At 31.8% G+C, this 24,298-nt stretch overlaps 1 protein-coding gene across 1 annotated transcript; it reads right to left on the bottom strand.

Annotated features, from left to right (window-relative positions):
* Window positions 1-7,228: 7,228 nt before the first annotated feature.
* LOC134687937 (organic cation transporter protein-like) lies at window positions 7,229-22,627 on the bottom strand. The gene is made up of 11 exons (XM_063548398.1): window positions 22,421-22,627; window positions 15,125-15,313; window positions 14,457-14,712; window positions 13,976-14,079; window positions 12,842-13,152; window positions 11,756-11,924; window positions 10,281-10,496; window positions 9,670-9,896; window positions 8,996-9,177; window positions 8,321-8,472; window positions 7,229-7,863 (listed from the first exon to the last, which is right to left on the bottom strand). The coding sequence occupies exons 2-11, from the start codon at window positions 15,265-15,267 to the stop codon at window positions 7,731-7,733; spliced, it is 1,893 nt and encodes a 630-aa protein (XP_063404468.1). The 5' UTR covers window positions 15,268-15,313; window positions 22,421-22,627; the 3' UTR covers window positions 7,229-7,730.
* Window positions 22,628-24,298: the final 1,671 nt, after the last annotated feature.

Here is a 24,298-nt window from a genome sequence, read left to right as displayed (position 1 = left end):
CCCAATTTCACGGTCCATTGAACATGGAAAATGATAGTGCGAGTGGGGCATCCGTGTACTTAGGACACATTCTTGTTTTAAAGATGTAAAAGTCATTGTTTTCTTCATTTAATAAAAAAAAAAAGCCGAAATACTGTTTAACAAAACGTTTTCAGAACTTAAAAGTTGATTTGTGATATTTCATTGACGTAAACTTTTTCTTAAGTGATCTTGTTTGTAAATCAAACACACAACGAAAATTAGCCTTATTCCTGAAACAGAATGTTTTTGTAGATTATTATCACAGTTTTGAAAAGTATACATTTCTTATTACCGCAGTAACGTTGTTATTGTCGCCAGTTGTTCAAAAGTGCACATGTATCTTTATAAATCATGGCTGTCTTCTCTGTCTAAAGATTTCTCGAGATTGTATCGTTTACTAGATTCTCCTTGTAACAAACTTAGTAGGGTATTCTTTCAGATATTAAAGTGCATTTGCAAATACAGTGTTATATTGTGACTTGTTTTCATCTCAGCTATAATAATTTCAAATATAAAAAGAATTGATTAAAAAAAATGGACTGTCCGACCAGAAACTCAATAAAAAATACCAAATAACAGTTCGAATTACCTTGTGGACAATTAATATCTGTATTATTAGAGTAATTCTCCCTGAAATGTACTTTTGTTGTTGAAAATCAAGTTACATATAATGGAAAATCTATCAAAACCTTCTCATAAATTGAAAGGGCTTTAATTCATAGATGCCTTTAGATTTCTACTTTTCTCGATTATTGAATCAAATTACTACTTAACTTTTCAAAGAATATTTTTTCTCTTTATGCTGAATTTTTCAACATGTAGGAATGGATGGGAATGATGAATACAAGACTTTAGGGTCTATGTTTATAAACTGTGAACATTGAGGGACATCTGTCTTTAATGTTCTAGGACCGGAAAAGTTCTTTTATTAAAAATAGTTCCACATCTTTCATTCGGAAATCATGTTCTTAATATGGTTATACTTTTCTAAAAAAAACAGCAACACCTGCTCTTCACAGCATACCTTTCATTTTTTAGATTAATACAATTATTGAGTTTTAATTTGTGTAATCTGCTGGATTTTTTATGTACGTTTTGTCTTCAAAGGGGCATACTATCATTTTTCATAACTATTGTCTAGTCCTTTTGCATTGATACATGTACCACACAAAGCTATAACTACTCGTTTATCTATTGTAAAGACAAAAGGTTACAAAAATATTGGTTGACAACACTGAAGGACAGGGAGAAAACGTTATTCCATGCCGCATAAGTGCATTCCAAGGATGTTGTTAAAAACTGGAAAACTCAACATTTAAATGAATTTTTGTATGCAAGATAAATATGTTTGAGCACGTTTCAAATGTAATTAATTAGGTTTAAACACTAGTATTATTCTTTATAGAGTTCCTGTTTATCTTTATTACTTCTAAGTATATCTGACATTGCACTGGTAATATTATGAATAATTACAAATATTTTCTTTTATCTTTCCTGTCCAATTCGTGAGAAAACTAATATTTTCCTGTCCTGGGGATTTGATTTTTATTTATTAACTAAGAAGGTTTTTAGGCTTCGGGATTTCCGTTAAAATTCTCTATTATTACTTATGCATCGTCTTTTGTTTCCTGTTATTTGCCTGTTTGGTGTGTTTAATATTCTTTTAGTAATAAATATGAAAAAAAAATCTCCCACAATCTTTATATTATACATTTGAACTCTTATATTTAACATATAACTCTAGTTTTTCAGATGTACAAAGATATTGAAACACAAATGTCGTGTTTTGTATGAAACAATGTAATCCCACACACAATGACAACGTTTGATATGTTGTGGTCATTTTTTTCAAAATCTAGTGATTTTGACCACAAAAATATATGAGTTGTTGTCCTTTATGGATTCCCAGACATTGTTGGTAACATATTTGTATTAGTGAACTTATTAACAAATATAGATTCAGATAAACAACCAAATTTAATAAAACAAATCACATTTATGTAACGTCTGTGCTCGACATATTCATAACGAAGTTACAGAATCATCGAAATAGCGTCTGGATAAATCAGAAAGTCAAATAGCCCAACCCATGAACCGGGACACGTCTGTTCAATCTCCGGCGCATAGTTCATATCCGTTCCACACATGCCCCGCAATACTGCACTTTATATGAGTCATATTGTGAACGGAACGGATATGATCTCTGCGCCGGAGATTGATGTCGGCTTTCATTATTTTCAACGGGATGGATGCAGAGATTTGCTGGTAACCGGTCCCATGCAGGGTTTCAGTGGTCAAGACATAAATGTAACATGTGACCAGACAATTATCATTGATATTGTTATATTTATAAATTTAAACAGTTTACAAAATTTTTAATTTTTTGAAATACTAAGGCTTTTCTACATCAGGCATAGATTACCTTAGCTGTATTTTGCCAAACGTTTAGGAATTTTTGACTGATAAATAACACTGCTCTTTCTTGGACAATGATATTTATATCTTTAACTGGAATCTTTATTCTAAAATTAACAATAAAGGAGTTGATTTTCCTTTTATAGTTATCCATTGTTAGATAGTGAGGTTCCTTTGTCCCGATCTTACGGTGTTTATATAACTCAACTTGCTCGATTCTATAATTATCAATAATGCTCGTTATAATTTCTCTTTATTGTAAAATGCATCTGAGACTTGTTTTGCCTATTTTCTCCTACGAGAAAAATATCGAATTCAGAAATCGTGAAAACTACTCACACCTTGTGAATCTACATAGAATGATTCTACTAAAAATCAATCAGCAAAAGCAACCATCCTTAATTTAATTTCGATTCCATTTTAGTGTAATTTAATAAGACGCTAAAAATATATCTCCAATTTAAGTGCTTCAATTAAAACGTGGATTTATTGAGATTTAATTCCAAACAAAGTTTCTAATTTTAAGCTTCATTTGACAACACTCAAATTACGTTTTAAAGTCAGTGATACATTAAAACTCCGTAGATTTCCATAAAGTCATTATTAATTCAGAGTCTGTTTCGAATAATACATTTTAAACAGGATCGGTAAACTTCAACATTCTGTCTTTAATTGACGGGTTATTAAATTTGAAGAGATACTAAAGGTATAAACAGATGTACACGTAACGTCTGGTGTTAAGTGTTTCATGCATGTTTTGGACGAAAACAAATCATAATGACAGTATATATGTCGAACTCTAGGTGTAATCTATGTATTTGCGTCATTCCGCGAATGTCTCCCTGATATGAACCCCAAGTCTTGTATTCATACCTGTAAATCTAAATGAAGGGCCTGCGAAGTTGGTCAATCGGGTCGAAGGGTAAAACAATGAGACCAATCGATTGCTGGGTGAAACATTAAGACCTTTCGGGATGAAAGGTAAAAAAAGATATTTTGTCACTGAAAAAGTAAATGTGTTTGATTTGAACAAAACGATTGCCTTTCAACCGGCTATCTACTACAAAGATGTTTGTAACTGCTCATTTCCAACTGGACACAGCCAAGCACATATACCACCTCTTCCGAGTGTCAGGTGAACAGCCAGAAAAAATCTGTTGAATACCATAATTCCGTACAATATTCAAGCCTTTAGATGACAAAAATTGAAGACTGATAACGTTATGGTTAAAGGAAACAGACGACAAAGACAAAAAAATTATCTATATTACATGTTAAAATGTACCATACCCTCGTGCAATTTTCATACGCTATGCATGAGTCCTAAGAAATTACTCCGCTTCTTTCGAATTCGAATGTTTTGGAAAAACAGATGGTAACAGTTTTAAGTTTGCATGGCATGGAATGTGACCTGAAACATGAGACAAAAATGAACGAAAATCATAGAACTTCATAAAGTGATAAAAACAGTTGTAATGATCTTTTTCTTAAGTTTCTAAACAGATATGATTAAAACTTATATATTTTAATCACATTTTCAAAATGCAGGTGCGGGTTTTCGCGCTGTGTTGAAGACCCAGTTGTGTCCTTCGGCTGTTTCCTGCTCTTTGTTCGGGTTGTATCTTTGACACATTCCCCATTTTCAGAGGCAGATTTAGGGGAGGCCGCCCCCCTCCCCCCATTTGGGAAAAAATCGTTTGCTTATATAGGAAATCACTGGAGCGGCCCCCCTCTTAAGTCAATCAGTGGGCCCCACTTATGAAAATTTCTGGATCCGCCACTGATTTTTTTCTCAATTTAACGTATTGGACTAGCAATTTAGAGTTTAACATACCGTTGTCTGTCATTGAAGACAATACGTTGATCTTCGAATGTTTTTTTTTAATTAATGATTGTCTTGTTGAGATGATGTCTGTGTGACATCTATCAATCATACTCTTTATTTAAGACAGCATAACGCATAAATTATGTTGTCTTTTTAAATTGTTTCAACATAAGAGAGACAACTCTACGAGAAAAAAAATTAAGAAAATTGCTATAATTATGAATTATTATTGACGTACTAAACATCGACACACAACCTTCATATTTATAAAGGACCTTTTTAAAGTAAGAAATGCAGTCGTTTGTGTTATTAACTTTGATTTGACTTCATAAACAAATTCAAACATACTGGCAGTTCGCTCTTTTCGCACTTTCTTTGGAATAAAATAGTCTAGACGAAAAGCTAATTTAAAAAACAACCAAAGCATATTAACTCTAATCAACTGATCCAGGAAAAAATCTATTTAGAGATTTAATTTTATAGAGTCCGTTGTCCTATATCTTTTCATTTGCGTAGAGAAACCTAAATGTTATGTCAAATAAAGAAAAATTAAATTCATTTACCGATAAAGTGGTTTGTTGTATTATGTCGTTAACTTAATTGAATAATATGAGTGAAGTTTTTTTCGTCTCGAAATCCATTCTAAATATTAAGATTAACGTCTGTTCGTGTAATATTGGAAAGACTTCTATAAGTGTTATCTACAAACGCAATACTGGTAATTTAAGTGAATTTAATCATCTTTATTGTGTACTGTTACACAATGTTCCAGGTTAGGGGAGGGTGGCGCATTCAAACATTTTGTTTAACCCTTATAAATTTACCTGTCCCCAGTCAGGAGAATTTAATTTTAAAAGTGGTTGTCTTTCGTTCATGTCTGCCATGTTTTCCGTAAATTGTTTTGTTAATAGTTTGGCCATTATTTTTCTCAATTGAACTGTTTTATATTTTTTTATGTCGACCCTTTTAAATTTAAATTTTCCTTTTCCAACAAAGGTCTCGATGCTGTCAACTTGGACAATATCCTTCATCATAAACTAGTTCAATCGAAAATACCTCCCTATTTTAAAGATCAGTTTGTATCAATCATCTCTTATACTTATACCAAACCAATTGTAACGAAACACGTTTTGTAGGATCTCAATATCTCCTGATTGCACCAGTGCTAGTTCCCTATTCATATACAATCCTGCTAGTCAAGATATTACCGATGACCTCAACATTGTCAATAACACTTTCTGCGGAAGAGTAATACAAAGGTCCGAAATATAATGAGCCATAATACATCAATTGGAAATACAAACCGGTACTGATGGAGGTAATGGGTTAAACACGAAAAAGAAGAGCTGGATACTCTTTTCGAACAGATTAAGGCTGTGAGGTCGTTGATACAAATCAGAATTAAGAAACTGGATGGGTCTGTCATAATCCATACTACGTCAATTTTTACAGACCCACATGTTTAAATCACGTGTCCTATCTCCATGACCTATATGTTGTTGTCCCCGCAAATAGATCCAAAACAACATCGTTTTTGTGTGTAAGTCACATTACATAAACTCATTGATAAATAAATTATGCATCGACATTCACTTGGAAACTCAACATAAACCCCCAAGGACACTTACTAAAGAGAAAGTCCAGATTGCATAGGTCTGTTCTATGTTTCCTTTTGGACTATCAACTAAAGATGAAGAACTGGATCTTCCATCAAGGTATTGAATACCTAAACTACATAAGTGCTCCACGAAACATCTTTCTAAATTATTAACATCAATTTTAATAGCAATCAATGCCGGGTTTAAAAGTTATTGTGAAACTGTGTATAAAAGAGGTGGCGTGAATCAGTTGTTGTTGATACTAAATAAAATCTTTTAGAGTACATAAATTTAAAACTCATTCATCTAGCATTACTTTTAAAACATTTGACTTTTCTACACTTTACACAAGTATTCCCCATTCCAAACAAAAAGACAAGTCGAAAGAGTTGGTATTAATTAGTCTCATAAAAAGGAACTTCTTACGTAGATACATAAAGGCAACAGTAGAAAACCTCTGTTCGAAAGTCATTACTCAATTGATAGAAAACAAATCCGGGTTGCAAGTATCTTGTCTGAGGGAGGAATACATCGTACTATTATAACAACGAATATAACAAACAAATCTCTGAAACTGACTTATCAAGACGCTTGGTTGCGTCAGGAGGACGTGTTTTTTTATCAAACAATCGGCATTACTATCGGAACCAACTGTGTTCCTTTTCTTGCCGACTTGTTCCTTTATTCTTAATAGGCGAAATTCATACAGCACTGAGGAAGAAAGAAAAAAGGTTAGCAGTATTCTATCACTTAACTTTTCGCTATATAGATGATGTTCTCTCACTCAATATTGTGACTTTGTTGAACGCATCAATCCAATCGAAATAGATATAAATGGTACAACAGATACAGTTAAGTCTGCCTCATATCTTGACTTATATCTAGAAAATTGACAATGAGGGTCGGTTGAAAACAAAAATTTACGGCAAAAGAGGTGATTTCAGCTTCCCAATTGTGACCTTTCTATTTCTATGTAAAAGAGGGACAGAAGATACCATAGGGACAAACAAACGCTACATTTTTATTTAGGCTTAAACTAGTTACGACACTCGAATTTAGATCCATTCGTTGAGATGGTTTATTAGCATAAGTAATACTTATATGATGTATACACATGTGAGTTAGCGTTACGTCCTATCCTTAACCTGGGATTCATTAAAAGGTTGTTTTTTTTGTTTTATGTCGCCTGAACACAAAAAGACTATTTCGAGGCTACCTAACTTTGTACTTTTGTGTAACAACACAAACATTAGAACAATCACTAAAACGGTACAATAGACCAAATCGGCGCCCTTAAAGTTGCTCTTCATTGCAGCGTACATACAGGGAGGGGGTAACTCTGGCCAAATAATAAATTATAAGATCAATATCTTAAGCCAAGTTTAATATCACATTTCAGCTTTTTTAACAACTGTAACCATTTCTATTACACACAGCTTTCACAATGATTGTGTTTGACACGTATCATGTTGAACAATGTGAATATGTGTTTTTTACAAATAATGTTGAACAATTTGAATGTGTTTTTACAAATAAGGTTGAACAATGTAAACATGTGTTATTACAAATAATGTTGAACAATGTAAAATGTGTTTTTACAAATAATGTTTAACAATGTAAAATGTGTTTTTTACAAATAATGTTGAACAATGTGAATATGTAAGAACGATACAGTAACAAACTATGTTGGTTTTGTTTGTTTATCCAATTCTTTGTCACGTAGTTTTGATAATTCGCCTCCAGCTGCAAATGGTAAGTATTTCACCACAGATATTTATATTAGAATGAACATCTCAATGGCAAATATTGCAACGAACTCAACCGAGCTTTCGGAAGCTATTTGCTTGTGTGTCACTTGAAATACCGCAATGTCAAGACAAAAGAAGAATCTCATTATAGTTGGTAATGTTTTTCTTTTTCAAGTTTCCTTCCTTTGATTTTGTTACTTCTTCTTTGTTAAGTTTTTCGCAACTAACTTCAATCTCGATGTCAGCAAGCCCACTCCTAAAACAACAGAAATTTGCTTTATTTTCCAAGAACAAAAATAATCCAGATTATTTCTAGGGTCAACTCGAGTGATATAAGCAATTATTTTACAATTATTCAGGAGTGCTTATTTCTTCTTTATCTTTTATTTAAATGATCTCTTTGTCTTTCTTAAACAAGTTAACATAAGTGTCAGGGAAGTTGAAAAATTCAAAACTTTCCAAACCCTATATATATGGTTTTGATAATAATTTAGGATGCAAATCCGCGTCTCGGGATAAATAACTGAATAGCTGTCATAAGTACTTTAGACTCTATTTTTGTTTTCTCTTTCATTATTCTTTTAAAAAAAAGATAAGTATCTTGTTATTGTTGAGTATTTTAACCATTGTCATAAGTTTTTAACGTGAATTCTGAAACAAGAAGAGAGAAAACAACAAATATACTTTAGTTTTAAATCACAAATCTAACTTACTTTCCAAAGTTCATCCAATCTTCAATCGTTTCAGGCAAAGCCACGCCCTTTGTTTCTGGTAATTTCAAAGCAAATATTCCCGCAACAATTGCTGTTACTCCAAAAATTAAGAGTGGAGTTGCTTTTCCTATGTCGTGTTCAATATAAGCAGCCTTTAAAAAAAAGCGTCATTATAGAAATGTTTTTGTAAAATTTCACATTTTATTCATAATGTAATATAATTATAATTTATAAGGTGTGTCTGTAACTTCCGATTTTTCCCAAATAAAGTAATATAATATAACTGACAAACGTTTTCCTAGATGTATCTCTCTAAATTGATATTGTTTAGGCCAAGTCCTTTATTTCGATGCTCACAGTCTTTTGATTTTAATCTTTAACGTATTGCTCCGAGCATGCTCGAAGCATATTTCAAAATGTCGTGGAAACTCTGCCAGATGTAGCATTTATTTTCTAAATTTTATTTGGTTGGTCCCCTTGCTGTTTGACATCACAGTTCACTTTGGTTTGAACAAAATATTAAAAGTTAATTTTATGACTCTAGTATATTAACATGATAAAAACATAGATTTACGCTTTTTAAGCTTAGTTGACTTCGAAGGGGATTTGATTGTTAAGGTTATTTTACAGACAACTATAACTGTAGAGATATAACATAAGATTACAAATACTTACTATATCAATTATGTATGGCGCTATCATACCACCAACGCGAGCAAAGAAAGCTGCAATTCCTAGCGCAGAATTTCTTATAACAGTTGGGAATATTTCTCCAGAATATAAAAACATAACTGCAAATGCCGCTGATACATTCACTTTTCCTAAAGTTGACAAAACCATGGCAGTCCATTGGTATTCTGAAAGAGAAACACGCAATGTAAATTGTATGAAAGTCAACTGCGATGTGACAAACATATATAATTTATTGAATGGTTGGTAAAATATAGTTATGTGAAATATTTTATATATTAGAAATTATTACAATTTAATATGGCAAATTTACATAGTTGGAATCGGAAACCTATTTTGATTTTTATTCATTCGTCTTCCGGATTTTTTATTCAAACAATTTGACAGGGAAAAAAGACATTACTTTTTAAAAAGATTAAGGGAATTTTCTTATGATTACCAGAAAAAATAGAATATGAAATGTTATGCACATGAAAACAAATAAAGTTTGTGTGTGAAGGAATGAAGGGGGTTGGGAGGATAAGCAGTTGTTTTATATCGCCATTTGGTCGTGAAGATAACATTTTAAAATATGTTGTTAAAGAAACGATTTTGGTCGTCAAATTGCTATGTAATCTTTTCTTCTCAAAAGAATACCAAAGAATTGTCATTATACATACCTGTACTAGCATATAATACTGGAAATATAGTAAGTAGACATGCAGCTCCACTTATAAGAACAGATATGGCAAATACTGGTCTGCGGCCCATCTTATGTAAAGCGGCTAAACATCCTGCAAATCCTATAAGTTCCGCAAAGCTTGACATGAAAAAGTTTAAATAAAGATTTCCACCAATGTTTCCAGAATTCATAGCAAGTCCATAAAACACCATACTAACAATCATCCTACAATCATAAATAATGTTAGACATGTGTAATGGGGTTGTATGCAATGATATGTTTTTATTTGCTTTTTCAGTAAATGATTGAGAGGCGAACGCTTAGAAAATAGAAAACAATGGTTCGGATATTTTACCTTTTCTTTAATGTTTGATTCTAATTTTGTTTGTGTAAATTAATATTGTTGAGACATTAACATATAAATACCATGAGGTATTTTGGTACATGTCTTACGATTATTATTATTTTTATGTTTGTAGATCAAGTTGACAGTGAACTTGGAAGCGTGTTTTAACAAGCCGCTACCTTAAGTGTAAAGTTTAAAGTATGTATCATATCAAAACTATTTCAATACAGTGTATGCTTATTTAGGTATCATAATCCACCTACCAACCAAACAGAATAACAGTAAGCTGGTACATTATTATTGGATGTGTACAAGCTTTCCATAATGGAAGGCCACGGTGTTTTGATGCAAAAGATATTTTTTCTAATGTGTCACTAGGTAAAAATCTTTTGTTCAATCTTGCGGTTTTCTCTAAGATTGCTTCAGCTTCTTGTATCTTCCCTTTTATTAACAACCAACGAGGAGATTCGGGCACCAGCCTTCAATTAAAAACATTTATTGTCATCTACCAGTAATCAATTTATAAGAAAAAAAAAATTACAACAAAAATAACTAACTGTTAACCCCCTTGAATACGACATGTTTCATTGTTACACTCCGATCGCTTCGTGGACTAATTTTTGAACTTTCATTATCCATATCGGCCTCTGTTATCTGAAACATAAATCATCCGGATCCCTTCGTGGATAATATTTAGACCTTCCATTATCTGTATAAGCTTTTGTTATCTAAAAAATAAATAGAAAATACCATATCAAACCAGTCCTTCAATCAACTACAAGCATTTTCGTTACTATCATAAGTCATTTTGTAACATGTAATTGAAACCATATTGTTCCAATTCATTGCATGCAAAACTGTCCAAAGCAATTAAAACAATAACGCTCATCTAAAATCAAATATGTACATGCTGTTATCATTTGTATTGGTATAGTAAATACATGCACAACAAGGTGTATAGTAATATTGTTTATAGAGCTCGTAAATTATGATCTGATCCTTTGTGTTTTGATTAAACTTATTCTTTCATGATTTCAATTAGACATTGTGGTAGAATCTTTTAATGTTGTCTGTTTTGATACTGACATTAATTTGTTCAATATTTCAAAAACACAACTGAACATATATTGTTTTCTTAAAAAGTACTATCTTACATTATGTCGACTCTTATATTTTGGCAAAACTCAATGCTTTTCTCCTACTGTTTGTCCTGTAATTACACTTTATCCGTACGAGGTGTACAGATTACTTATTAAATGTTTGTATGCTTATAAACAATGTGATGAGTCATGTCCTATTTAGCTGATTATTACGATGTGATATAATCTCGTGCTGCAATACCCTGTCCCACATATCAAACCCACTACATTCTAAATGTATATGTCACAATCCAGGTGACGATCGTCTAGTGTTTGTAGATGGTTGTGTCTGTTGCAATTGTTGCTCGTTTTCTGTCATGAACTTTATTTAGGCGATTATTACCCTCTATGAAATTGTTACGTTGTAACCAAAAGTTTCCTATAATGTATGGGGTTTTCTGATTCTTCAGGCCTGTAGTAACATATAGGTAATTACAGACTTATCCTTGCAGTCTTAGTTAATATTTGTACCATTGGCAAACATGCAACAACTTCGTATTTTTATTATATATAATGTGTTCCTCTTTTCGTATATTAATATACAATTATGTGTGTACTTTAATTGCAGAATTGAAAAAAAATTGATAGATGGTTCTTACCATATATAACTGAGAAACAGTACAGGTGGGACAGACATAACAAGGTTAAGATGTCTCCAGTCTCTGATAAGGTAAGCTGCCAATGCTAATATCATGGCACCAGCTGCCCAGAAAAATTCAAATACCAAACCAGCCCAGGATCTTTTCGTTGGACCTACGATTTCCATTCCTGTAAGATATATTAAGTGCCGTTCAATGAATTGGTCATAATCGCGACAAGTGTTTCTGTAGCAGTCACTCAAATTGAACAATATATCAAAACATTATCAAAGGTAAAGGCTTATAACTGGGTATGCAAGATGCTGGTTTCGTCGACAAAAGACTCATCAGAAATATTCGAGAGAAACGAGGACCCAATATTCCGATAGATTTTGCAACATACATACATCTAATTTATATTTAAGGTTATCTATTGCTAGGGTAGAAAATCCTTAGTATTTCGAGCAATTTACAGTTTTGTTAATAGCACCAAATATTTTACAGAAGCATAAGTGACAAATGCCGAAACTACGTTTATCAGCTAAAAAAAAATATATAACAGCTTAAAATTGTGTACATAGTAGTATAACGTCTGAATGTAAACGGAATGCGTATAAAACACATCTGAAGATCAAGAATCCCATATTATACCGCGAAAATCAACGAGATGAACTCGACAATGATTGGCTTTTCCTCGATTTTACTATTTCAGTTCCACACGATAAATTATTTACAAATATTTACGACAAAAGTGATGATTGCTTGGCTTTGTGTAATTTGTCATTCACATATCTTAATATTCAAAGTCCCTACTGACATGACCGTGTCGAATGATATGTAGCTTTGCTTTTTTAAACACAAAATATGTACGAGTAGATATTGCAATAAAAAAGATTTTTAACAATTCCCTCGAAAACAGAAAGGAAGTTCCAAACTTCAAAATCCTCCTGGAAGTATTTTGCGAGTTTTTTGAGCGAAAGCTTTTGCCAACAAAAATGTTTTTAAGTATTGTACCTGGCAATTTGTCATACATTAGTTGTGAACAACTTATAATAAAAATCAAATCAAAGTTTGAAAATTGGCCATACATAATTCTTAAAAATTTACCCAAGACGAATCCTGTTCCTAACAATCCTCCTACTGCAAATCCCGAGACACATCGTAACACAACAAATACCATGTAGTCAGTCACAAATGTCAGCCCAATATTAGGGAAAATTAGTAAACATATGCACATCATAAAGGCTTTTTTCCTTCCATAACTGTAAAATAATATATAAGGTATTAGTGCAAATATAGCGTATTTTATAAAAGCAGAGATTTTGTTTATTGTAATAGAATTAGAAACGAAGAATGTGTCAAAGATACAATAACAACTCGACCAAAAAGCAGTAAACAGTAAATCGTCACCAACGCGTCTTCAAACACAGCGAGAATTTCCCGCATCTAGAGGCTTCACCTTGCCCCTAAACAAACATGTATACTTAGTCTAGTTCAGCGAAAATTAACGTCACAATAAACTCCGAAACATATAAAACAACCCATTTCAAAAACATGTACAAGTCTCAATCATCGGTCAGAAAGTTCTCAAGTTTAAAAATACAATGTATAAATATAAAAAAAAACTCATAAAGTTATTTTGTAATTTTATGACATAAGTAATAATAAAGGCTATGCTTGTAACCAAAGTGATGAAATGCTTATATACCAAAAATACAGTCGTCTCGTTTATAATTGATTTGTTTCCCGTCTTTTTTAAGGATATCAGAAATATACAAGGATCAATTTCCACCAATAACAAGTATTTATTATGGAAGATCGATTTCATCTGAAAAAAGCAATAACAATGGTATTCCTCGCAAAGCTTTTCATGATGATAAAGAAAAGCAAGTTTAAGAATTGTCATCTTTACCTTCTAGTTAGATCCGATTTATTAAAATTATAGATAAAAATGAATCAAAAGAGGGGCGAAAGATACCAGAGGAACAGTCAAACTCAAAAATCGAAAATAAACTGACAACGCCATGGCTTTAAATGAAACAGACAAATAATAGTACGCAAGAAACAACATAGAAAACTAAAGACTGAGCAACACGAACCCCAGCAAAAACTGGGGTGATCTCAGGTGCTCCGGAAGGGTGAGCAGATTCTATTCCACATTTTGCGCCTGCCGTGTAGCTCATGTGATTACAAACCCGGTATATTATATATTTTTTTCTTCTATAAAGTTGAATTACTTACAAATCTGATATAAATCCTGTAACTAGAGATCCGCCGGTTAATCCCGCCATAAAGGACATAACAGCGTGTGTTCGGTCGGCTTTTTTCTCACATACAAGATCACTCTGAAATCATATCATTCTAATTTTAAATTTTTGTATAGGAAAGAATCAGAAAAGCGAGTAAAAAGCCAATTCACAAAATGAATAAGTAACAAGACAGGAGCATCAACTATGGTCTTAGTTTTCTTTTTACTTTTAAAATAACTTGAGAATTTTACAAAGTGGCTTATTTTATGTTAACATATTTTTTTGATTTACATAAATCTTATATTTTTATATACGGTTTCTATGGGGATGTATCCGCTTTCCTTTCTTTTGTGTTGTCATGAGGATTGGTTTTTATTTTTTATTTTTTGTCTCTTTTTAAGTAAGCTTTCTGTGTGTCATTTCAGCCTTGTCACTTCAAATTATATTTATTTATTTATTTACATAAATCGTACCTGCATTGCGAACGTAAAATCAAAGTACGTCTTATCATATATCCACGTATTGCATTTTTCCTTTTTATATGTCGTAGCATTTTCGATATCATCCGATGTATTATTCACATCTATTTCTTCATGCAAAATGTCACATTGGAAATATGTAGTTATCTTATTGTTATCTTCTCCTGATAGTATCGTATAGTTATTATTTGTGAATGCATTTGGATCGTTTAATGCAAATGACATTTGGCTTTCCATAGGTGATGCACATCTAAAGTAAAGAGTTATCTTATAGTTAGAAAATCATGCTCGCAAATTATAAAAATGTCATATACTGCCATTGATTTAAGAACACTATATCAACTTCTAAAACTTGATTTATATTTTTTTTTATATTGTATTGGATTTAATGCCTTAATTAAAATAAAGTAGAAAAGATACAAAAAAAATCATAAATAGACATTTTCTCTTTTGAATTGTTTGGCCTTTTGTCATATTGGTTCCTTTCCTGGCTTACTATACGGTCACGGGTTTTGCTCATTGTTTTCGGCCGTACGGTGGCCTACTTTTGTTCATATATACGCCCATTGTTATTTATGAGTACTAAGTACTAGCAGTTGCGACATTTTTTAAAACAACATGTTGCTTACAATACATAAAAAAAATATTTACTAATAACTTACCGATGATCAGGAACATGGAGAATGAACACTGGTAGAAATGTCTGAATTCCACTAAATATCTGTGGTAGGCAGATGAGAAAGTATAAAAACTTTTGATACCTTCCAAACTCTCCCACGTGACGGAAAGTATCGTCGTAATACATTATTAGAAATTACTATTATTTTTAGTTCAGCTTTTAATGATTGAATCTGAAAAGATAATCACAAATATTAGGATGTTTGCACTGAGTTTTGAAGTTTTCAATTAATCATGTCGAGATGTAATCGTATGTTTTTCGATCTAACATTGGTTATGTTTGTGAATCTAAGCAGTAAAATGGTGTCTAACTGATATCTGTTTTTAAAACTGTCATTTTTGAAAGAAATTCAAGATATCACATTACAAATAAATAAAATTGCTCATGAGGGGGGATAGGACTATTATCGGGACTCAGGGATCGGGAATCATTTTTTTCTAATTTCGAGATGTCGGGATTTACTTAATTTAAATTCGATACTTCGAGATATCGTGTTTAAAGCCCGGAATTCTAGGATCAGGACCACGACTATCCCCCCACTCATGTCTAGTTGTCTAAACTAAACATATATAACTATTGAAGATAGATATTACTAATTGTAGTACATGTTAGTCCAAGTATATGAGACTATGTTCGGGGTTCAACATTGATAGGTAATATGAACCTCCGAAGTCTTTTATTAAAGGACTAAGTATACTTGTACCCTAAAAATATGAATATCTATTACGACGCAGACAGAAAATATTTTTTAAAAGTTTAAAACCTGGGTCAATGTTAATCTAAATAACTTTTATTAGGTACGGTATGTACTAAGAATGTATAATATTCATATTGATGAATTTAAATGTGTTGAAGTTTTTTCTAACAAATAAAGCATTGTGAGATGTCATTAATTGGAGTTTTCAAGTTCAGATGTCCTGTATGCCCACGGCTTAGCGCCTTTGATCAAATTTTTTCGTTTTATTTTTAGTAGAGCCAGGTCTTGACCAAGGTTTATTTTGCTTCATGCATGTTCCTGTATTATATTTTGTGAACTCTTGACACACTTACACCAGTGTGATACGTACATAGATTTAAAAGACGTGATATTTAGTTCCGTTTTAGGACAAGGTTAAGTATATTCTACGCTATCAATCAGATCAAATAATTGGCAGATAGGTCGTATTAGGTCAAACAGCTGTTAATTGTTTTTCTATGTCAGCTAAAATATATATTGTGTTGAAAAAGGTTTTGTCTTCATAACATATAATATATATATATTGTTTGTTTATTGGTATCGATTATATATTTTTATATATACTTGTCTTCAAAAGCTGTTTCGGAAAATAGTATCAAATCCGCTTAGCCGTGAGCAAATAGGACGAATGCACTTATGAAACGTCAAATAATGACCATTACAATGTTTTATATGATATGCTATAAACCAATTGATTTGGTCGAATATTTATACATATTTTATAATTTTGTCTTAAAGAAGCATCTACTAGCTAGTGTACGGAAAAGGATGAACAGATGTATCCGACCAAATAATTGTGCACAAAGGTCACACCGGGTCATCGGTTTCATATCAAACTATGTCAAATAAATGTGAAACAAATCTCCATAGTAAGCATAATGTCATTTCGGGGCCTTTAACAGCTGACTATGTGAGGTATGGGCTTTGTTCATTGTTGAAGACCGTACGGTGACCTATAGTTTTTTAATAACTGTGTCATTTGGTCTCCTGTGAAGAGTTTTATCACTATCTTCTTTTTTATATAATTCATCGCTGACAATCTTAGCGTATGTTAAAAGAATATTTTCACTGGAGAAAAAATCATCGCTGACAATAGAATAATTTCACTGGAAAAAAATATTACAGAGAATGCTATTATTATAATAAATACAGAACAATTGACAAAATATAAAGAATGGAGAAAATAAAAGATTGCAAAACGAATAAGCCAAAGCAAGACCTCAGTACAAAGACCCGATAACATAGTTTAAGGTGTAAAATTGTTAAATCTAGATTGCATACTTGAAACACACAATGTTAATCTTTGGCGAATTAAAATGTCATCGAAAAAAAAACAACCAAATGTAGTGAATAAAAAAATCCTTCTCATATTAATTTCATTTTATTAATGTTTTTCATTCAGTCGCATTTGAGTAGACTTTTTTCTTCTCAGCACAAATGCAAAAACATCAAATAAATAAAATAATTTTTGAAAAATATATTAGGCATATTTTCTTAATTTGAAAAAAAAAACATGCGTTTCTTATTTGAATTTACTTCTGATCATTTAATTATTATTTTCTTCTACTTTCTAATATCTTCAATTTTAAGCACCTTACCACAACGCCAGAGGCAAACCGTTTGCTATTTCCTTAAATTTGATTGGTCTTATATATACATATATATATACCTTTATTTTTACTGATATAACTGATTTCATTTTTCCATACTTGATAGTGCAGATAAAAATAGATATCCGAAGTGTCATTATCGGGTCAAACATTGACATATCTTGAAAGCTTCGTTCAAGTTGTTTATGACATCTTTTATTTCACAATATATATTTGATTACGACTTAAGCAAATTTATTGTGTTTTAATTTTAGCCGCCAAACAAACACGATACTGCATGCATGTACGGTACACGAAAGCATGTGTACCATATGTACTTAACGTGATGCACGCATAACCTTGATTTTTTAAAATAGGCTAAATGAATAGCTTTTCACTATACATTTAATCGAATGTCAGTTGTTATTTTGTTACATAACAACATAAAGATAATGGAGTGCGATTTATGTCAGAGAGAACCCGGTTGTTATGTAATTTGCACTTTTATCAAACACAGGGCAATGTCCTACCTTATTTTCATCTGTTAAAATGGAAAATCACCGATAGGTTAAAGCACTTGTATATACAAGCCTATGGTAAAATTTACGATTGTGAGAAACAAAAGTCGCAAAAGATCAGCGGTCATTGACCCCTTTGATCTTATTTTTCCATTTCTATAATCAACCTGGTTAAAAAATAACTCTATAGTACGGTGACCTATACTTGATAACTATGCCAGCTGGTCTCTGGAGGAGAGTTATCTCATTTGGCAATCATACCACATCTTCGTATACAATATTAGTTAATCTTTCACCCGAATTTACAAATAAACAAAATGAGATGTGGTATGAGTGCCAATGAGACGACTCTCCATCCAAGTCACAATTTGTAAAAATAAACCATTATACTGTGGGTTCATCATTATTCGTTGGATACAAATTTTCGTGGGTTTCATGGGTACAGGGCAACTACGAAATTAAAAGTTCAACGAACAACATGTTTTATATAGATTTGAATGCAGACTTTGCCAAAACCACCAAATTAGATATCAACGAACATGTAATTTTTCCTCTATCCACGAAAATTGGTACACACGAAAATAAATGAATCCACAGTAGGTCAAAGTACGGTCTTCAACACGTAGCCTTGGCTCACACCGAACAGCAAGCTATAAAGGGCCCCAAAACTAAAACCATTCAAACAGGAAAACCAACGGACTAGCTGTATAAAAAAACAGAAACGAGAAATACGTATGAACCACATCAACAAACGTCAACTACTGAACATCAGATTCAAGTCTACTTCTACTGCAAAACACAGAACACTTCAAACTTGCATAGTTTTGGTCTTTTAACTAAATTGCATAGTCTTGGTCTTTTAATTTAATTGCATAGTTTTGGTCTTTTAATAGAATTGCGCTCTTTGCACGTTAAGAACCCTTGCAACAACTCTTTTGAGGGGTCCGTAGGTGGCCTGTTGCAAGACAAAATTTCTGTCCCTATCCAATATACTTTCAGTGTTCAGTGGCAGTTCAAATTTCCTCGACCATTATCCTCTATTATAACAACCTACCTATTGTGTTTATTGTTAACTTGTTCTCGTCCTGAATATGCATGAAATATTTGCCACTTAACGTTAAGCAACCAACAATCAATCAAGCAATTAATAAGATTGTATAGTCTTGGTCTTTTAACAAAATTGCATAGGTTTGGTCCTTTAATAAAATTGTATAGTCTTGGTTTTTTAGTTAAATTGCATAGTTTTGGTCTTTTAACACAATTGTATAGTCTTGGTCTTTGAACTACATTGCATAGTTTTGGTCATTGCATAGTTTTGGTCATTGCATAGTTTTGGTCATTGCATAGTTTGGGTCATTGCATAGTTTTTGTGTTCTAACTAAATTGCACAGTTTTTGTCTTTTAACGAAATTACATGGTTAAGGTTAAACTAAGCTGCACATTTTGGGTTTACAACGAAATTGCATATTTAACTAAACTGCATAGTTTTGGTATATCAACTAAGTTGCATAGTAAAGGTCTTATATCTAAATTGCATAGTCTTGGTTTTTTAACTCAATTGCCCTATTCAATCCACACCAACCAGAACATTTATATGTTGTGTTGTAATCTTAACAGCGATTTATATTATTCCAGTTGTATAAACATATGGCTCTAGCATTTTCCTTACTCTTACAAATAATTATAAATGCCCTCAGTGGTACAGAACACTCTTAATAAAAAAAATCTCATGAACGTTTTAATCCCATAAGAAAAGTAAAGAAACAAACAATCTTGTCAATGATCAAAATTTGTCTTTTTCATACTGCTATATATCCATTTGAACTGTTCCTATAAATTGTGTGGTTCAAATTTCTTAAAACTATAAGCTTCTTTTTCAAAAGGTCTTAGTAAAAAATTTGTCAAACTTTTATGAAAATTAAACGAGCCAAATCTTATATAGTCACAGAAATTCAATTTAATAAAAAGGGTATACATTACATGAAAATAGGCATGAACCAAATCATTTTGTTGCGCTTTTTATTATTCAGACAACTTGGCCAGTACTTTATAAAAATGTTTTTGTTATGAATATAAAGTCTAACTTGTTATTTACTTTGCGTCATTTGTACATAGATTTATAGTTATATGTAAATATGGTGAGTGATAATTTATCTAAATAAATGACCATTGTCCAAAATAAATAAACAACTGGACAGCCATGAGATTACAACAATAACCCCATGCAATGGTCAGTAATAGATCTTAATGCTAGTTAGTGAACTATAAAGCCAAGGCAGTTCACTAACTACTTGTGTGAAATGTCTTGTTTCTGTTTACTACCTAAACAAACTTTGTACACTTTGAAGGAATCTTGGCTATGTGAGAAAGACTAATTATATATGACACATGAGGCATTGCTTGTTAATTATTCCTGTCCGATATAAAGATGCTAGTAGTTATTTCTAGGCGAAGTACTTACTATTGTGTCTGCTTTAACCTTTTTGTGACCTACATTAATTTGTTTCGTATAATCTAGTTTTTAGCGGAAAAATTCTGTTTGGTCAAAACAATCAGGGAAATTCTCTGTGCGAAATAATAAATAATCAGTAGATACGCAGTTCTGTCAATAACGAACAACACCCCATGTGAACGAAGCGTGAATAGATATAAAGAAATCAGCTACTATCGGTCAGAGACAGAAGACCAAGACCAACTTGTAATTAAACAAGAGAACAGAAAACTCTAAGCGACAGTCAGCAAAGCAAAGAAACAATGTTAATAGGAGTTGATCTACCGAGAAATACATGGTTAAGGGTCCTGTCAAAGTGCTGAGGCCTAGTGTCAAATTAAAGAAGCCAATTTTTTAAAGCTTCAACAAAAGAGAATACCTATGCTGAATAATACGTTTACATTTTCAATATATCCAAAGAAGCTAAAAAAAATCCCCAAATCGAAAATAAAATACCAGAATTATGGAAAACTGCGGCAATTCCTACAGCTCTAAATACTGTTCAGATTACTTAACCACGAACGGCCCAAAATTTTGAAACAGTGTTCATTATAGAATATAAAAATTCTAGACGTACTCAGTTTTGTATTTGAAAAAGTATTAATTTAAAAGATACAATATTCACAAACACATGTAGACGAACAACTGGTCGGCTAATTAATTTTTTTTATATTTTTTCCTTGATTGTAAATTGTAAATTTCAAAATTCATACTAATTTACAAAATGCATTTATTATTTATCACATATTTATAATAGACATGTTATCTATTCTTAATGCCTGTTTTTGGTTTTGCATTCCTCAAGCAAGTGATAATTTCTGTCATTTCAAAAGATAACAGGTAGGAGAAACGACCTTGGTGTATCAATTCAGAAAAAAATATCCCTACTAGCACTAGATTTACTTTTACTGGGAAAAGGGGGTAGTCACATTACATTATTATCTTAAGTTCAGTAGTCGTGTGTTTCTGAACAGAATTTTTTTTTAAATCATTTAATTAATTTAATCTGATAATTTGTTAATTGGTGTAATCTGGACTTTTAACTGAGACAAATAATTCGTTAGAATATCCACCTTTAATTTAACAGGGACTCGTACATTTATTTTGTACCAAAAAAGTATTCCCGATTGTAGTCACTCATATATTTGTGAAAACTTCTGTACTCAACTATATTTGATAGCATTAATGTGTAATCATTGGAAACAAAGTCAACAGAAAAATGATTGCATTTGGTACACGTATATGTCATTATGTGTTTAACACATAAAAGTTCTATCGACTTACATGGCGCAGAATTACAAATGATATCCGACTATAAAAAGAAAGCAAAACATACATATCCGAGAAAATATTCTTCCTTTTTTTGGGGGGACAATAAAAGTTTGATATATAATGTTTTTATGGACTCAAAAGGACTTGAACGTAGAAATTAAGTTTCTAAACAAAGTTTTAAATATTTCACCGAAAAGTGTGCTAGCTCTTTCTTCGTATGGCTGCTTTATTCATTTCATTTATATATTTTGTCATATTTTGCATCAAATTGAAAAACTCGTATAATAGTTTTATACGATTACCGTTTAATATGCTATCAACCTTTTTATCGTAAGGACTTATATATTTTATATCCATCAACTTAAAATGAGCTTATCTAGCTATATAGATCATCATTTATTTTAGAGCCGCTACTCACTCTGAATATGAAGCAAGTTTCATTTCTTCTGATGTAGAAACAATCAATGCTTTAATCCTTTTTAATGTTAATTCGTAGATATTCGAAGGTAAAGTCGTTTTTCTACAAGTCGAATAGAATCAATCCACCTTATCTAAATCCTGATGTAAGTCAAACATGCATCACCTGAATATGCATTGCCAATATTATCATTTTGCAAGCATTATTATTTAGCAAGCATCGATGAAAATTTCATATGATATTAACACATCTTACCTTAAAAGTTTCTGTATAATGAATAACCAAAGCTTCTCTTTATATAATGTCATATGATATTAATACGTAGTTTGAGCCAGTATCCTATTTTATTGTATTAAGTTTCATGAGCTTTGCACATGATAAAACTCTAATAAGTTTGCATGCACTAGGATGCATTTAAAAAAATGCATCGGATTTTGACACACTTTTCGTACGCACAATTGCCAGAAATAACATAATTTTTCCGCTTACGATATTTTGATTTGATGTACTTAGTTTTGTCCTAAATATAAGACAGAGTATGTGCGATATTAAGGACTCTCTCTTCAGGGTCATTGCCGATCAATATAAGCGTGATATTTTTAGAAAGGTTTTATAATTTTAGTATATTACTATTAATTGATTAATTTCACAATGTATTTATTTATTTTATTATTTATCTATCTTTTTTTATTATTCTTTGATTTTTATTTAGATATTATTTATTAATTTGTTTATTTATGTAAGTTTTTAAATTATTATTGTAATTATCTTTTCATTAATTTATTCAGTATTCGTTTATTTTTAATTCTTTTTATCTTCTACTTCCAGACCAAATAGCCTAAAAGAAAACTGTCAACTGCTAACGTATAACACTGATTCAATCAACAGAGGAAAGATTTTGAAGCCAAGTCTTGGAAAATATTCTGGGAAGAGGTTTTTGAAAATAAAAATCTTTACCTTGTTATTGATGGGGAAAATATTGCACGTACAAAACCGAGTGAAAATCAATGTTCTGCAACACAATCAATTGTGTAGAAAATGAATTTAGTTTTTTGTGCGAATGAAAATAAATATTCAATCCGAAAAAAAATCCTCCACCTTCCTCCGGAATATCAAATGGTCGTTGCCTTAAGAGTATTAAAGCTAGAAATTTTCCTTTAATAACTAGTATATTTAGTTTAACTTTTCAACGTACTTACCTAGCGAAGCCTGCAAAGCATACATCAGAATTCCCAAAGCCTAAATGTGAATCATTGCAGTTGGCCTATGTTGATAGGGAGATTATGTATGATTGTCAACGAGACGACTTTTCGCCATGCTGCAGTGACCAAATAACGAAGATGGAAGCAGCTATATATTCGGCCTTTATGGCAAATACAATATTAGTTTTAAATCGAGTCGAAAGGCGGATGCAAAGCTGGACAAGAATAGAAGTTATATATTTCTGGAAAAATAAACTTGTGTAATGTATTTGTATTAACTTGTGAATATCCTTGAAGGGGCGATTAAATTTGTTTTTGCATGTGAAGGAAATTATAATTATCATAACCAAACCGGAGAAAAAATCAAATAGTTGATAAAATTTTATTTACACAATTCATTTCAATAATGTGTGTTTGTAAAATTGCAGATATTTTTGCCTTGATTTGGATGTCTAGAGGTTACTACGTATGACACATTAAAGCAATATCATCTGAACTTACAGTTACTTCTTGTACATCGATATTGTTGACGTCTTTACACTAAATCCATTGTATGTTGGATGTGTACGGATTGAGTGTTTAGTCTTAGAGGCATGATTTTTTTATTAGTTGTTAGTGGCTTTGAACTAGCTGTCAGATAACTGCGAGTACTCTCAGATCTGTTCATTGTGTCTTTTTGTGTCGGGATGTATAGGTACCCGGCCACGTCCACTTTATTTTTTGTTTATCTGATGAGTTAAGCCTTTTTCAACTGATTTTTATAGTTTGTTTCTTATGTTGTACTGTTATACCACTGTCCCAGGTTAGGGGTAGGGTTGGGATCCCGCTAACATGTTTAACCCCGCCACATTATTGATGTATGTGCCTGTCCCAAGTCAGGAGCCTGTAATTCAGTGGTTGTCGTTTGTTTATGTGTAACATATTTGTTTTC

The sequence above is a fragment of the Mytilus trossulus genome, chromosome 10 (genome assembly GCF_036588685.1).
Source record: "Mytilus trossulus isolate FHL-02 chromosome 10, PNRI_Mtr1.1.1.hap1, whole genome shotgun sequence".
NCBI classification, from domain to species: Eukaryota; Metazoa; Mollusca; class Bivalvia; order Mytilida; family Mytilidae; genus Mytilus; species Mytilus trossulus.
This window is presented reverse-complemented; position numbering and strand designations above follow the sequence as displayed.